General features: G+C 41.4%; 1 protein-coding gene across 1 annotated transcript in view; it reads left to right on the top strand.

Annotated features, from left to right (window-relative positions):
• MAPK11 (mitogen-activated protein kinase 11) overlaps positions 1-8,251 on the top strand; it is a 34,129-nt gene extending 25,878 nt beyond the window's left edge. The window contains exons 10-12 of the mRNA XM_075146622.1: positions 1,894-1,972; positions 3,338-3,511; positions 6,790-8,251. Coding sequence (XP_075002723.1) covers positions 1,894-1,972; positions 3,338-3,511; positions 6,790-6,863 — 327 coding nt within the window. The 3' untranslated portion in view covers positions 6,864-8,251. The remainder of the gene's footprint in view (positions 1-1,893; positions 1,973-3,337; positions 3,512-6,789) is intronic.
• The last annotated feature ends 7,481 nt before the right edge of the window (positions 8,252-15,732 follow it).

Here is a 15,732-nt window from a genome sequence, read left to right as displayed (position 1 = left end):
AAACATCGTTCTCTGCATGACTGGCGACAGCTGCTAAGAAGAAATCCTCCTTTTAGAAAGCCTTGCTGTCAGCCCCCATAATAAAAAGGGAAAATGTTAATACAGTTTTAACAGGTTGGGGACATAACACATGATGGCTTGCTTCTGAAATGTGTCACTAATGGTAGTCTAGAGTTTTGATAGAATATGCTTACATCTTACAAGAAGCAGAAAAAATAAATCTGCCTCGTTAAATTAGAACACAGTTTGAAAAGAGACTGTGCTATGTCATGATTTAAAGTATCTTTATAGCAGTTCATCGTAGCTGCAGAAATTAAGATGATGGCAGAGGGAACAGGATCTGTTTCCCAAGTGTGGTTGTAGGATTGCACAGATGATATGTCAGAGTATTTTATAGTCGCTTCATGATAGTCCAGAAGATAGTTCCACAGTTCTCAATCTGGTATCTCACTTGAAGCCATGCAGCTGCTTGGTATGAACAACTTTATTTCCTTTGCTGGCTTCAGTAGGCCAAGGATGCTTAGTTAGCCTCCTGCAGATAGTCTTCTTCTAACAGGATTGCTAAGTGTGCAGGGAGATGTCCCTATAGCACAACCACGTTTTAAAAGGATTAAGGTTTGTTCAAAGACCAGCTGGGTTTTTTACAGATTTGGGGACATCCATTTGCCTCTTCTTTAACTGTTCCATTTCAGAATTTCCTGTTCTGTCTGATCCCAGCCCTTAGGAGCAGCATTCAACCTCTTCTTTTGCCGACCTATCTACCCCAACCCGGAAATTTGTAGCTCATGTAATGTCAGGCTCCACGCTGACATTTGCCGGTCTGATATGCGGGTAGGCTTTTCCTAGCTGAGTTTGGATGAGCCTTTCACAGCCATGGTGTCGTGGTTTAACCTGGCAGGCAGCCAAATACCACGCAGCCGCTCACTCACTCCCCCCGCTCCCCCTGTGGGACGGGGAGAGAATCGGAAGGGTAAGAGTGAGAAAAACTCGTGGGTTGAGATAAAGACAGTTTAATAGAACAGAAAAGGGAGAATAATGATAATAAATAATGACAGAATATGCAAAATGAGTGATGCACAATGCAATTGCTCACCACCCGCGCTGACCGATAACCAAGTAGCGATCGGCACTTCCTGGATCACGCCTACCGTTCATATACTGAGCATGACGTCACATGGTATGGAATACCCCATTGGCCAGCTGGGCTGGCTGTCCTGATTATGTTCCCTCCCACCTTGTGTACCTAGCTCAGTCAGTAGGCAGGGGAGCTGTCCTTGGACTAGGAGGGCACTTAGCAACAACTGAAAACATCAGTGTGTTATCAACATTCTCCTCATACTAAATCCAAAACACAGCACTAGGAAGAAATTTAACCCTATCCCAGCCAAAACTAGGACACATGGCGACAGGGCAAGCTATAAATTCTGTTAAACATCTGAAGATCTGCACCCTGGGAGTATCAGGATTTGTTCTTTGGTTAGTGAAGCTACTGTTTGACAGAGGACAGAGAGGAGGGAAGGACGCAGGTTGGATTATACCACTTCGCTGAGGGTAACTGAAAGATGATTTAGGTTGCAATTTCTGGCTGAACGTTACATGCACGTGTTCCCTGGGGATATACTGCAATGAACCAGTAAGCACAGGTGAAGACATAAGTGCTAATGCATAACCCTTAAAGGAAAATACACCTGTTTAAAACTCTCTTGCTTATTGTGGAGATATACAGGAGTGACTGTTTGAAACAAAGTCATACATTATGGTTTTATGTAAAGAAGGTTTCTCATGTATAAGAAACATAAAAAATATTACGTCTGTTTTTTTAGAGTTGATATGGTTACTGCTGGGCAAAATTTAACCTCTGTGCATGTGGTATGTATATCAATTTATTCCTAGGCAAGAAAATACATTGAATCTCTTCCACATATGCCTCAACAGGACTTGAAAGCAGTATTTCGTGGTGCCAATCCATTAGGTAAGAAAGTCAGACAGATATAGATTAAATCTTTCACTAACATAGGAACTCAAGCCTTCCTTTTCTGTATGATCCCATATAATAATGATCAGACCAATGAGAAGAGCATCCTGACACTGTTTTCGCTTCATGAAGCCTGTGTCTTTTGTTTCTCGTGGAGATTACAGGAACCTCCTAAAGGAAAGTGATTTGTGGATGAAAAACAAAAGCCAGCTGTATATAGCAGGAATAAATAAAAATGTCACGGGGCCTAGAATAGAGACATCACTTCTGGCTCAGGAAGGCCATGAGCTGTAAATTGCTGGCGAGCAGAAGAATATACCAGGAAGTATAGCTGTTTGAATGACCCTTTTGAGTATTATTTCCTAGAAATATATTGGCCATTGTTGGGCACAGGATACCGGGCTAGACAGACCTTTGGTTTGATCCTGCACAATTGTTTTTCTGTCTAACCAATTGGTTCTGCCCGTGCAAAAGAGATGTTTCTTGTGACATGGCAAAGGAGACGTTTGAGTCACCGGAGTCATCTTACTTCAGTGCCTGGTCAGTTCCATGGAGTGCACATGAAAACATTGTATATAGGGAAGTATTATGAGTTAAAATGTTTTGAATTCATTCCGTGTATTAAAAGACAATTTTATTTTTACAAATACGAGTAGCTGTGAATGCTTTCTTATAAAAAATGGGATTTATTTGCATGAGGTACGTGAGAGCATGCTACGTATTAATATCATAAAGGCAAATTAATGACAGTGCTTCTATGAAAGCACTGAAAATAATTTTTATATAGTATTTTAATAGTTATGATAAAATTTCCATATAAACCAATTCCAGCCTTACAGATCTCTCTCATTTCTAATATTCTGCAATTGTCAACTTCAAACGTATTTTCTTTTTGTTGGGTCCTGTAAAGTTGCTTTGGGGTTTTCATCTAATGATTTCATTGGTGCAGCTAATTAAAAGTGTAATCTCACATTCACAATTTTAAGTTACTTAAGTTTGCACTGATCAGGACCAAGTTAAGCACATGATGCACCACACAGGATATTTAACTTTTAGCACACAGAGATCTTTTCAGAATGAAGGCTTTGGATGTCTGAAAAGGTGAACCGGATTTAAAACAGACTATAATGAACCTTTGTGTGTACCACAAGCAAACCAGAAGCTTTCTTCAGCTCTGAAAATTGTACTCACAGTATAAAATCTTCAAAACTTATTTGTTGTATTGCCTAAATTTTGTGGGTTTGCCAATAATGTTAACTGTGTTTAAGGTGAGTGAGATAGACGGTGTGTAAACAGTTGCCTTCTCTTTTATTTCTAGATGGTCTCTTCTGGCTTTGAACCGCATTTCTCTTTTTCCCTTAGCTGTAGATCTTCTTGAGAAGATGCTTATATTAGACAGCGATAAAAGAATTACTGCCACAGAAGCACTCGCACATCCGTACTTTGTACAGTATCACGATCCAGACGATGAACCTGAGGCCGAGCTGTACGATGAGTCAATAGAGAATAAGGAGCGAACCATAGATGAATGGAAAGGTAACAGAATTGCACGCAGTATTTAGTACCTGCAGCAGAACAAAACCTTACTTAAATAACAGTTCTCCTCTGTTTTTAACCAGAGCAATTTGAACTCTTAAGCCTCAAGGAAACAAGATAAGTCCATGTGTGTGCTTGTGGGAGTGGAGAGGTGGAAAGAGTTGTGTATCCTCTCTGGATTTTGCTCCCTTCCCCCATTCTGTCATCTCCTCACTAGATTCTCTATAGCAGGTTTAATCTTAACCAAAAGCTGATGCTAGTTACCAGGTAACCACAGATTCTGCCTTGCTTTTAGTTTTCTAAGTCAGATCCTTAGCTGAAGTAACTGTCCTAGGGCAAGTGACACTATTTGGGGTTCTGGCCTAGCTTTGTTCAGAACCAGAAATGAGTAGTTTCCACATAGATGTGTGTTTTGTTAATCATTCTTTAGATAGGCAAGTAATTGGGATTAATAGATAAACGATGCTATTGATCCTGTTTGAGATGAGAGCTGATGATTTCACTTGGGAGCGACACCCCAAAACCCATCCTTAAGAAATACTGCAACAACCTTTCTTTATTAGTTAATTCCATGCTTGCGTCATGATCATATTGCACTATAGCATCACGGAAGTAAGGTGGCTAAACATTAAGTTTGCAAGTACACTGAAAAGTACAGTCCAATTTCATCATTGTCTAATGAGGACATATTATGCTAAAAATTCCTTACTAGACATTTTAAATTGAGAGTAATTTCTAGAAAATTAATTATTCCTGTTTATCAATAAAGTCCTTTCCTTGGCTTAAGATGAAATATGTATTCTATAAAATAAATGTTCTTCTGTTTCTATTTGTATATTCTATAACTTTTACTCCAGAAAGGTTTGATAAAAATGTATTAGCATAGTGGGTAGGTTTGTGATGAAAAATACTGACCACCCATGTCCTTCTCATGCCCTTCCACTTGTGCCATGTTTTATCCTGGGCATTGCAGGGGAGACAAGCAGGCTGACTACAGCAAATACATCTTAAAGAAAGATAGGAGCGGGGTCATGGGTCCCTCTACAATAAAGCAACCTCCTAGAGCCCTGAAAAGAGTTTTCTAGAAGCCTACTGCGTCTGTACAAACAAGGAGGATTGACTGGTGTCACTTACTCCTTACATATGCTCTCCTCTGCAAAACCTGGCAGCATACAGCACCGCCCATACATCTTGTTTATTGAGAGGCATGTTCAATTTGCTGCTGTACTTACAAGTGGATGATTTGTTTTCTGCTCCTTTTTCAGTTGACTGAGTCTTTAACAGGAAAGTTTAACAATTTCCGAAGCTGATTTCTGTTTGTGATGAAACTCTGTTGAAATTATTTCAGGAACAATCTTAGCTTAACACTCTCTGAACTGAAATGAGGACGTGGAGGTGAATTCTCTAGGAAGGACAGTATCATATTTTTCTACATCACTGTCCTTGCTGGAACTACAGGTCAAATTCCTTCTTTATCCCGGGGAAAAAAAAGGCCTGAGACAAAAATCTCAAAACTGGCACGGGACATGCTGCGCTTCCTCCTGGCCGTATTTTTATCTTGGGGAATAAACTTTTCATTTTCAAGTACAGTATGTCCCACATTTAAGTAAGATGACATGAAAAGTGACCATTTGCATAAAATGTTTGTATTGTTGATGAAGTACTGACCCAGCTTCTCAAGATGTCAGTGGTGTTTATTTCCCCTCTTTTTCTGTTCAAATGAAAAATCAGTGGCGCTTGATCCCAAGAGGAACTGAGCACCACAGAAAAATGAGATTTCAGACACTTTGTCTTACACGTTATGCACTTAAGAGTATCCTTGGCTCCGCTGCACACTGCTGAGGCTTGCAGCCCCAGCTCATAGATTTCTTTCTGACGTGTTTAATCAGTTAGAAAATATTTCAAAATTTTAGAGGCCAAGAGTATGCTATTCAGAGTTGAATGCTATGCACTCTCTCTCCTTAGTTGCGCATATCTCAGCGTAATATCTGTACTCTCTGCTGAGCAGGTGGCACGGGAACCGGGTAAGGAGCTTCATAAACATACAATGTGCAGCCAGCAGAAATAATTTGTAATACAGTTCCAGGTGTCCGATTTGTGAGGACGCTGGCTTCCTCCGAGTTCAGTCAGGACCACTTTAGCTCCTACCTGGCTGCCTGTGACCAGATGCTACTTAATAGCTACTTAATAGTCAATCACTGAAAGAGTCACCTAACAAATCCTTCCGCCGCAGGGGTTCTGCACACAGAATTTCTTTCAGAGAAATCCTTCACTGAAGCTGCCACACTGGTCACCGTACACTATGCTACAGCTTAACACAAGCAAAGCGTAAGCAAGATGCAGCCCAAAGATTTTTACATACTTTTTAGAGGAGTGCTAGGTCCACTTGCAGGTGTAGCAGCTGTCTCAGACAGATCTGTTTAATAAACAAGCTAATAGGCACAAGTTTGATATGATTTAAACATTACTGTTTGGAAAACAGAACCTGAAGTAATGCATTGTTAGCCATATATTTATGTGTGAACAGCATTTGGTCCTTAAAATACAGTATCTAACTTGAGAACATACATAGGAGGTAGCCACTGACGACGTATTCCATTACTGTGCAAGGCACAAAACAGGACATGACTGTCAGCACGGAAAGATAAAGGGCTATTCCTTAAAATTCCCTAAAATAGCAGGGAATCCACGTTTCTAGCTAAGCCCTTCTTGATGAAAATAGAACTGTTATATGCTTCTGAGACAAAAGAAAATTTTTTTCAGAGTACCTTAAAATTAAGTTAGTTACAATAAAACATAAAAAAACCCCAAAACCTAGATCCCAAGGCGTTAGCACAGAATTGCGAGTGATTTATGTTGAAGGCAACTGACTGACAGATGATAAAGAACATTCTCCACAGTTAAAAGTGTACATTTTAAAACCTGTTCGGGTGCTTTTAAAGATTCCATTTTCCATTACATTTTGTCTTCATTACGTCATTTTGGCAGGTCATCTGACAGCATAATTGATGTTTCCATTTCAGGGCCTGCATGTTTCAGTAATTAGCTGAAGGGGAGAGACATGTTGTACAATAACAGTATTTGTGAGTCTAATTTGTAATCTGAGGTTAACAGAAGGATTCCTAGTGAACTCAGTCTGGTTTTGGATCTGGACTCTAAAAAGGCTGGAAATACAAACCGCAAGTCACATGCATCCATAGAACTGTTTTGTCTGGAATATTTTTCTTTTGAAGAGAGTATCACCTAATTCTTCTCTCTCCCTTACACCCTCTCTACAGAACTTACCTATGAAGAAGTGATTAGCTTTAAACCCCCCGACTTAAAAATGGATAGCCTGGAGATAGAACAGTGAATACAGGCAGCTCTGTCTTGCCTTGCTGCACTATGAAGACTGTTAAAATATAACCATACAATTTAACCTGTGGTCAGACATAGATTTTACTATCCAAAGATGTTGGAGAAGATGTGGAAAAGCAGATGCATTATACAGAAGCCAGATGTTGTCTGTTTTGGGTGGGGTTTTTTTTTGCCTTGTAATATGAATGTATTCCCAACTCACAGAGGGTGATAAAGAACGGCTTCATTCTGACAAAATTATGCACTGAGTTCTGTCAAGCTGTGTGTTCTGCATGTTTCATTTTATCAGTTGTATTGCCAAAATAAAGGTGACTTTTTAAATTAATTTTAAAGTTGTACATTTAAAGCATGAATGTATACAAACAGAAACACAGAACTCCATACAAGCAATCCATTTTTTTCTGGCATTTTATATGTCCGTTTTCATTTTATTTATAGTTAGTGCCTTTATGAAGAGAGGGCGTGGTAGTGAGATAGACAGAATATGCATATGTAGTCATATCTGTGGTGGTCTTACAAATTTACTGGATGTCTCTCAAGCGATCTTAACACCAGTTGCAAGTCAGTAAAAATAAATCTTTGTCGTCTGTTGCCATTCGAGTGTCTGTTCTCATTATTTTCCCCATGTATATTTTTTTAATCTGCACAATACCCGTTTGTGAGATGACTTGACTTCCCGATGGTCCTCCTAACCGTGCCCTCGGGGGAGTGCTGGTGAATTTGCCCGAGCTTACAAGCAGGTGCCCTGAAGGCACTGCGGCAGATCTCTGTAGTCTTCTGTAAGCTTCAGCAAAGGCTGTCGCAGATGGCAGTGCAAGAGTACTCAGTTCAGTTCGCAGCTTTGAATTCGATATTCCTCATTGTCTCATCTTCCTTCACATAATCCTTGGGAAAATAATCTAATAATTGCTATTGGAAGACATGACAAAACAAGAAGATTTAAGAATTTGTGAAAAACAAAATATCCATCTCATCAGAGTTTCTTTTTACACAAAATTTTAAAGGCTTTCCAGCTCTGAAAGGTTGGAAAATTAAATAATAAATTGCAGATACACCAGACACCGAGATTTCTTAAAGAATTAAATTTATCTGATTTCCCCATTGAAGGCATAATACTGTAACGGGAATATCCTTTGGCATGAGGCCTCTTGTGTACTTGTGATTCACAGTTGTTCAATGTTGTTCATTTTTGTGTCTCGTTCTCACTCTGTCAAAGTCTCATTTGGGAGGTGGCTTTTTATAATATTTAGGTTTTCTGCAACTTTTGTCATTAAGATTCAGTTGTACAGCTATTACATGAGGTAATGAATTCTACTGCGTTTATTTACCTTGCTCTGTATCTTTTCTATGTAAAAAGAAAAGCTTTTTCTTAATAAACAGATTAAAAAAAAAAATCAAGTCCAAGAACTTTGATTTTTCAGAGATACTTGATAGAGTTATTGTTTGTCTTCTCTGAGAAATAGAAATAAGCATCTAGAAAATGTGCTCCCAATTTGTGGACTAAATGGTGGACTGCTGTCGATAATGTTGGCCAGCTATCCGGTACTTGCATCCAGTGGAATACCGCCACTTGTATTCAGCTTTCTGCAAGGCATATTAATCTGAAAGGAAATGCCTGCGTGGATTTCTTGCGAGTCCTCTGAAGTCTTGTCTGGCCGTCATTACTCTGGCTTCCTACAAAGCTGGAGGAGCCCTGTAATGGTCATGCAATGACTGCATTTCATGCCGACTAAAACAGGTGAAAAGGTTGTAAAGCCTTCAATTATCTGTCTGACTACATAATGAAAATAATCACTTACTCATGTCTTAAATATATTTTTTTCATTTGTTTGTTTACTAGTTAACAGAGAAGTAGCTCAGTGCTTTATTTTCTCTGAAATCTGATAATGAGCTTGCTAGCCTGTTCTGCAGCTCTATTCCAGCTGGAAGGGCAAGGATGAAGTAAAGGGATTTCACAAGAACCTCCTGCATCCAACGATAATTAATTTAGTGTGGGATTGGTCCCATCATTCGTTTAATCTGGTTTCCTGGCTATGAGGGTGGCCGTCGCCAAATGTTTCAAAGGATGTGTAAAACTCTGTGGTAGGCAAAGAGCAGACGGTCTGCTCTTGCCATAGCTCTGCTACTTGAGGTAGAAAGAAAGTTTTACATCACTTCCAAAATTTGTTCTTTTGGCAACTCTGAATCTTTCTCTGAATATTTCCTTTTACATTCAAAGATGTAATTTTTTCTAAGAGATAAATTATGTAGGAAGAATACGGTCACAGCCACCTCTAAACTAATCAAAGGTGACAGTAATGGGTAACAAGAGCTCAGCTATTTTTAATGAAATACCATCAAAACCCATAAATCATCTCATTTTAATGTCAAGAAAAACAGTAGGGAGAGAGACATCTTTTTCCTGGATTTGCAAAATGAGGGCAATTTCTTAGACCTCAAAAGCCACTAATTAAAGTATTTTTCTAGAGCAGGTAACCGACCCCCGTGTGGTAATCCAATGTGGGACTGCAATGATGTGGTGAGTTTATCAGTTTACAACAGCAGGACAGGGTAATTGGAAAGACGGTACCCCACTGGGACAGAAAGGTGGAATCAGCACTAACGGTGCTTAGCGTTTGAGCACAGATGGAGAAACCTATTTGTCAACCAAAACAAACGGGTGAACGGAGGTAAACACCGAGGAGTGAGGGCTTTGTCAGGCTTGGTGAATCTGTAAGGCAAGATGGCTTAAAAGTAAATTTTAAAGAGTAAATAAATACAAAAGTAAGGATTTTATTTTATAACAATTTATTTGCTAAAAATGTCTTTAATGAAGGCATTGTTTACATGGCCCAAATTTTATTTGCAGAACTTGTAGCAGAGCCTGCATAAACTGTGGGGTTTTAATCTCCTGAGGCCACTCTTACGCTCATTATTACAATCGTGCTTTTGTAGGTCCTCTACACATTGCATGTACGTTTGAGGAGAGGGTCGTAGGTTTTAGCCCACACTAAATCAGGGTGCTCATCATCCCTGACCACCTGCGAAGCCAGAAGGGATGCGGGGAGGAGCACGGCTGGGCGATGCTAGCGGAGGAGGCGGCTCAGGCTTCCACTGGGGGAGAACGCAACTCTCCGAGGGCTTTCTCTGGTTAATTACTGTCATTGTTAACCACTTACTTCTAATCTGAATTTACCTAATCTCAGCTTTCAGTCACAAGAGCTTGTTATCCCTCCACCTACTGAATTGAAATCACTTCTAGTATTTATTATCTCACTCTATAATCAGTGTTAAGTGCAACCCCAAATCTAGTAATTTTATCATCACTGGAAGCAAAAGGTCTTGCAAAAGGAAAAAGAAGTCTTTCGCATACATTTCAATCTTTTGACATGCATAAGTATACACTACACTTCTTTTAAAATCTGCATCTTTATTTTTTAAGCTCTCTACCTCATCAGCACTGAAGCCCAGCAGCAGGAAATTGATACGCCACAGCCAGAGCAGAAATAAAGACAAAACTAAAGAAATCTCTAATTTACAATGTGCTAACGGAAAGAAAACCCACGGATGGTTTAGAGGAAAAGCACAGCATTAGAGGATATCACGTGCCATAATACACAGAATTCCTTCCTCCAAGAATATGCAACGTAGCTACACCAGTATGAAACAGCAGAGTTACTAATAACTTTGGGAATTTATAGGGGGAAAAATAATAGGAAATTAGGTAATCAACACTGATATACGAAAAAATGTATCACGCACCAGTAGGTCAAGAGCCATTAATTAGACAGCATTGTTGCAGAATTCCCATTAGTGCTCTAGGCATGTTTGTGATGTGGTGCAAAAGATGAAAGCGAGAGGGAAGGAGGGTCAGCACGCTGCAGGATCTGACACAGTGAGCTACCCTAGGGACGGGACGGGGACAACCCTTTCAAGGACAAAATGCTGGCCACAAAAGCACCTTTGACAGAGATGGGGAGCAGTCAATACAAAAGCCACTTCCTTCCCTTCTTCCCGTCACGTGTGCTTCTGGATCATAACAAGAAAACAGACCTCCACCTTCCCGACTCTCGGGACCCGGTCAAAGATGAATCTGTTCAAAAAGTACCGTATTCAGCTGCAGGCACAAATTACTTAAGTAATTTGCTGCATCTGTAAATTGCTGACTTGGCCCAAGAATCCCTGACAGATGAGCCGTGGTAAAGATTTAGCTCTTGCTAAAAGAGAATTGCACTGTAAATTGGGTAAATTATGTCCTTTGGTAGTGGCAGAAAGGAATTCAGCCTCGGCAAGATCAGTGTCCTTAGGAAGGAATTAATAGCAACACCTCTGTTTGCTTTAAAAGCAGCTGCTTGTTTCTCTCAATGTGAATTGTGCTACTAGCGTTTGTGGATGTAGTGCAACTCTAAAGCTGGTCCTTACAAAATCAGCACGCTTGCACAAGTGAGAGTGCCAAGTGTCATTAATTTATGAGTCTAGGCAAAAAGCGTACAGGTTTTCAAGGGACTAGTACCAAGAGACTCAGAAAGCTGCATTAGTGTAGGTGCCACTGACCTTCTTTCTGCTGTAAGATAAAATATTGAACTGATATGCCTAAAAGGGTCTAAGTTTTCACTACGAAGAGGGAATATATTGTGAGTTTCCTATGCGAATGGTGATCTTCCAACCAATCCGACACTTAATCCATTAGACGGGAAATTTCTACATAATGAGCGAAACTGTTCAATTAGGCTTCACTCTTGCATGCATACAAATGCTTCATTTTGCACTCACATAGGCCCCCAGCTTCAATTATTGTCACAAATTAAGATGTGTATCAGAGCACAAAGGTTTTAGCTAGCCCTTTTAGGTTCCAATTTGACCACAAGTAATGCTGAACGCAGTAGAAATACTGAATCACGGCGGCAGCCTTGAGACAAATATACATTAAATCTGCCGTAACTGGCAGCCTCCACTGAGCCATACTTTGTTCCTTATAGAATAAAATCCTGTAGATCAGCACTAAGATAATACATTCCTATTTCACATTCATTTTGTAATACAGCCCAAAGGCTCAAATCAAGAATAAACCCTAGTTACATTAGATTCTCTGCAAAAATAACACACCGTACTCCTGTCCTGTCCATTAGGTCAAGATGATGGAAACAGAATAAACGAATGCAACGTTAAGGAGGATGGGAAAGATGGGATAAGAGTACCACCAAGTTTTTGGTGATTTAAACAGGTGATGTGCGCAACTATGTAGTGACAAATAAGTACAGCTACCAACCAGTGACATCCGTTAACACTCTCTTCATATGATTTTTGCATTGAAGTTGGGAAACTCTTCAACATAAGAGTATTTTTTCCTCTGTGCACAATAGCATCTCAGACTGCGACAATCTGTGATAGTTTAGAAATGAAACTCCTACAGTTTATTGTAGGAATGAGTATGAAGAGGACCTTTAGGCAGGCTCTGAGGAGAAGGAGTTAGGAGAGTGTTAAAAGCAGTTGGTTTATACAGAGCTGTCTGCTACCTTCTACACCCAGCCTCGCTTCCTCCACCCCCATCCAGCAAGCAGGGATAATGGGGTAGTAAACAGTTACTTAGTAAGTTCTCACTTGACCTCTTGAACAAATGAAACAGCCAGTTTAAAAAATAATTTAAAAAACAAAACAAAACACTTCGGTGGTGCATATTTACTCCTTTCTGCTGATGGCTGAGTGCTCTCGCAGCGTGGCGAGGCCCCCAGGGGTGCTCCATGTCTCAGAAACTGGAACTGAAGCACCCTGCTCAGGGGGCAGAGAGACAAAACCAGAAAAGTTGCAAAATAGTTGGCAGCAGCTCCACTGCGGAAGGGTGGGGACACAATAGCAGAGGAATATTTTCAGATGAAAACTGAGATTGTTTTTTATTTAAGCTTTACGTCTTGTAATAAATAGAATGGACATACTCCCTCCATGGCAATGTATGTAAGTCGACAAGAACAGAGTACTTTTTGAAGGTGGGGATAGAAAGCTGGTTAAAAAAAATTTTCTAGGAATCAGCTTTTGACAATTCAGCAAGATTTTATGTTTACTGACTTTTAGGGTGTGTTTTACAGAACTAACATATTCATTTGTGAATTGGTGTATCAAGAATAAAATGGCCATGTGAAAGACATCTTATAGACATAAACAGACAGAAAGGTGGGAAGACGCTTGATTTTTCCAAGGACCTTGTATGATCTGCTTTTCCCCAGTTTAATCCACATTCCCAGTGCCTGGACTGGGGGATCAAGGTCCCAGTCCCTCTCCCTGCTCATACCTCCTTCGCCCAGGGCCCGGCAGCCCGCCCACAGTTCAGCTCCTGACAAACTAAGCTGTGCCATTTTATCATTGCTAATAAACAGTTTGTTGTGAGCAGCGTTGCCGTCAAACTCTCTCACCAGACTCCGTACCTGCAGAACTTCTCAGGAAAACGGGTGAGCTTTCTCACGGCTCTCTTGCAGAGCTCCTGCTCCAGCACCGAAGCCTCATGTCCAAGCTGGAGTGTAAACTGAGTTCTCAGTCCCCTGAGACTACTGTACACATCCCATCTACCTCATATGCTTTGCAGCTGATGGCAACCTTCCAACACATTGGAAGTTGGCTCTTTAAAAAAAAAAAGGTATCAAAATGAATATTTCTTCATGGTAACAACTTTGCCATCCTTCCATTTACGGGATAGGCATTAGGAAAGTGGGATTTTTGCATCATTACTGCATTTATTATCTTTTATTCATGATGTCTGAAGAAGGTCCCTTTTTGTTCTATAAACTTTACAATAAATATATGCCAAAAGCAGGAACATCTGACAGCATTCTTTTTTTAATTTACCCTGTCAAGCACACACTGCCTGGGATAAGATATGGCCGTAGTATCCTATAAGTCTCATTGCAGCAGATTGTCTTTGTGAAAATACATCACCATATATCCAGGCGAGCCTAGAGGATGCTGAGGCTCATGCATTTTGTGACGCTGCTATTAGATCTACCAGCTGTGGAGGGTTTCTCCTCTTGCTCCCATCACAGACACTTCTAATGATTTTATTAGACAAAGCTTCCCTTCTTACAGCAGTGCTGATTCCCTAGTCTTTTCAGTAAGTTTATCGGTTCATCTGCTGTGTGTGTGACTTGATGAGAAAAAGTGGTCTTGTATTTGACCTACGCTGCTACCTCATCCATTTACAGCAAAGTATACCTAAATAGTTACACGAGGGAAAAACATGGGGAAAACAGCATTGGCCAATTTTATCACTGAATTTAAAATATCTCACAAAAGTTGCTCTGTAATCTTCTCAGCTTCTGCACAAGAGTGATGTTTTCTTTGTGCTGGGTTAGTACTTTCATCTATTGTATCAAAATCATCTACTTTCTGCCTTGATGAAAAGCAAGTAGTAAGAAAGCATAATTTTGCCGCAACTGGATAAAGACAAACAGGCGAGGGATCAAAAGCAGAACTAATCCTTACTGTACTAGACACATATATTGTTGTCATTACAAGTAATTTAACTAATGGACTGGCTCAAAACTGAGTGGAAGGTAAAGCTGCTCTATCCTTCACCTTGCCCATACCACATTTCACTCCAGCTATCATCTGAATAGCAAACACAGCATAAAAGTGATGTCAGAAATTTAAAAAAAAAAAATCTGCTGGGACAGTGGACTTTAAAAACAAACATGTATCATTAATCTAACACTTGATAGGAGCCTCACATTACCTGCCAACTGTCAGAAGGTTGTTTCCGTACTAACTAAACCAGGGAGTCGAGCAGGTCGGCAGAGAGCAGCGCTGGGAAACACAGCTATTGGGTGGAGGGATGTTAGTCCGGGCTTAGCGAATTTGCAGGGCTGCTCTGCAGGCAACTTCAGAAATGGTGTTTTCCTCCCGTACCTGACATGTAACTGACGGGAGGAGGGAGGTCAGGGCTGCTCTTCCACGTTCGGTAGTTAGGCACGAAAAGGTCCAGGCCCATGGCAGCTACCAAAACGGCATCGGGAACAGCAAAACTTGGCCAGATTGCCCCTTCCGAGCTAAGCCACAAATTGAACTCTAGTGACAGCAAGTCTGAGTTATCTAACCGCAGCGACATTGCTCAGGGGTGAAGTCAGACAAAACAAAGGCTTTACTAGACCCCGAAGGACAAGAATTTTTATTATATTCACACAGAGAACACGTAAACCATTTTTTAAAGCAGGTCTTTGCCTTACACGTGCCGGTCCAGGCCTATTTACTATAGAGCTATCCAGAAGGGCGCTACTTTCCGTACTCCAGCACGGCAATTGTTTGAAGCTGCTGCTTGAACTGTTTCTTATCGCACCAGCCATGCTCTGAGCAACTGAATCAAGTGTGTGCTTGTTTCTACACAGCTATAGGAAATGTTGAAACTTGGGGTCTGACCCCGAGATGAACTGGGACGCCCTCAGCCGTACACCTTTGTGCAAAGGTCATTTGAAAGCTCGCTTTAGTACTCCCAGCTCTCATCAATGACAGCCCCTCGTATTCCTTAACACTTCCACGTTGCATCTTACCAGATCCAAAACGCGCCCCGGGTGAAGCGCCAGGCCGTGGCGCGTACTGGCAGGAGCGGAGGGCTGGGACGCATCCGCTGCCCGCGCCATAGCACGGACTTCTGCAGACAGCGAGAGCCTCGGCACCTGTTTCCCCGCTGCCGCCGGGCATGGGCAGGCTGGACGGGCTCACTGCCCCCGCCGGGACACCCCGCGGCTCGCCACCCTCCGCCCCCGCGGAGCGCAGCCCCCGGAGCCCGGGCGGGGGGGCGGGCACGCCTGGCCCCAGCCCCGCCGGGGGAGGCGCGGGGCGGGCGGCCGGGCCTGCCGGCGGGGGGTGCGCGGGGAGCGGGGCGGGAGGCGCCGCTCGCCCAA

The sequence above is a fragment of the Calonectris borealis genome, chromosome 1 (assembly GCF_964195595.1).
Source record: "Calonectris borealis chromosome 1, bCalBor7.hap1.2, whole genome shotgun sequence".
Taxonomy (NCBI): Eukaryota; Metazoa; Chordata; class Aves; order Procellariiformes; family Procellariidae; genus Calonectris; species Calonectris borealis.
Note: the sequence above shows the minus strand (reverse complement) of the source record. Positions and strands in the feature narration are given on the sequence as shown.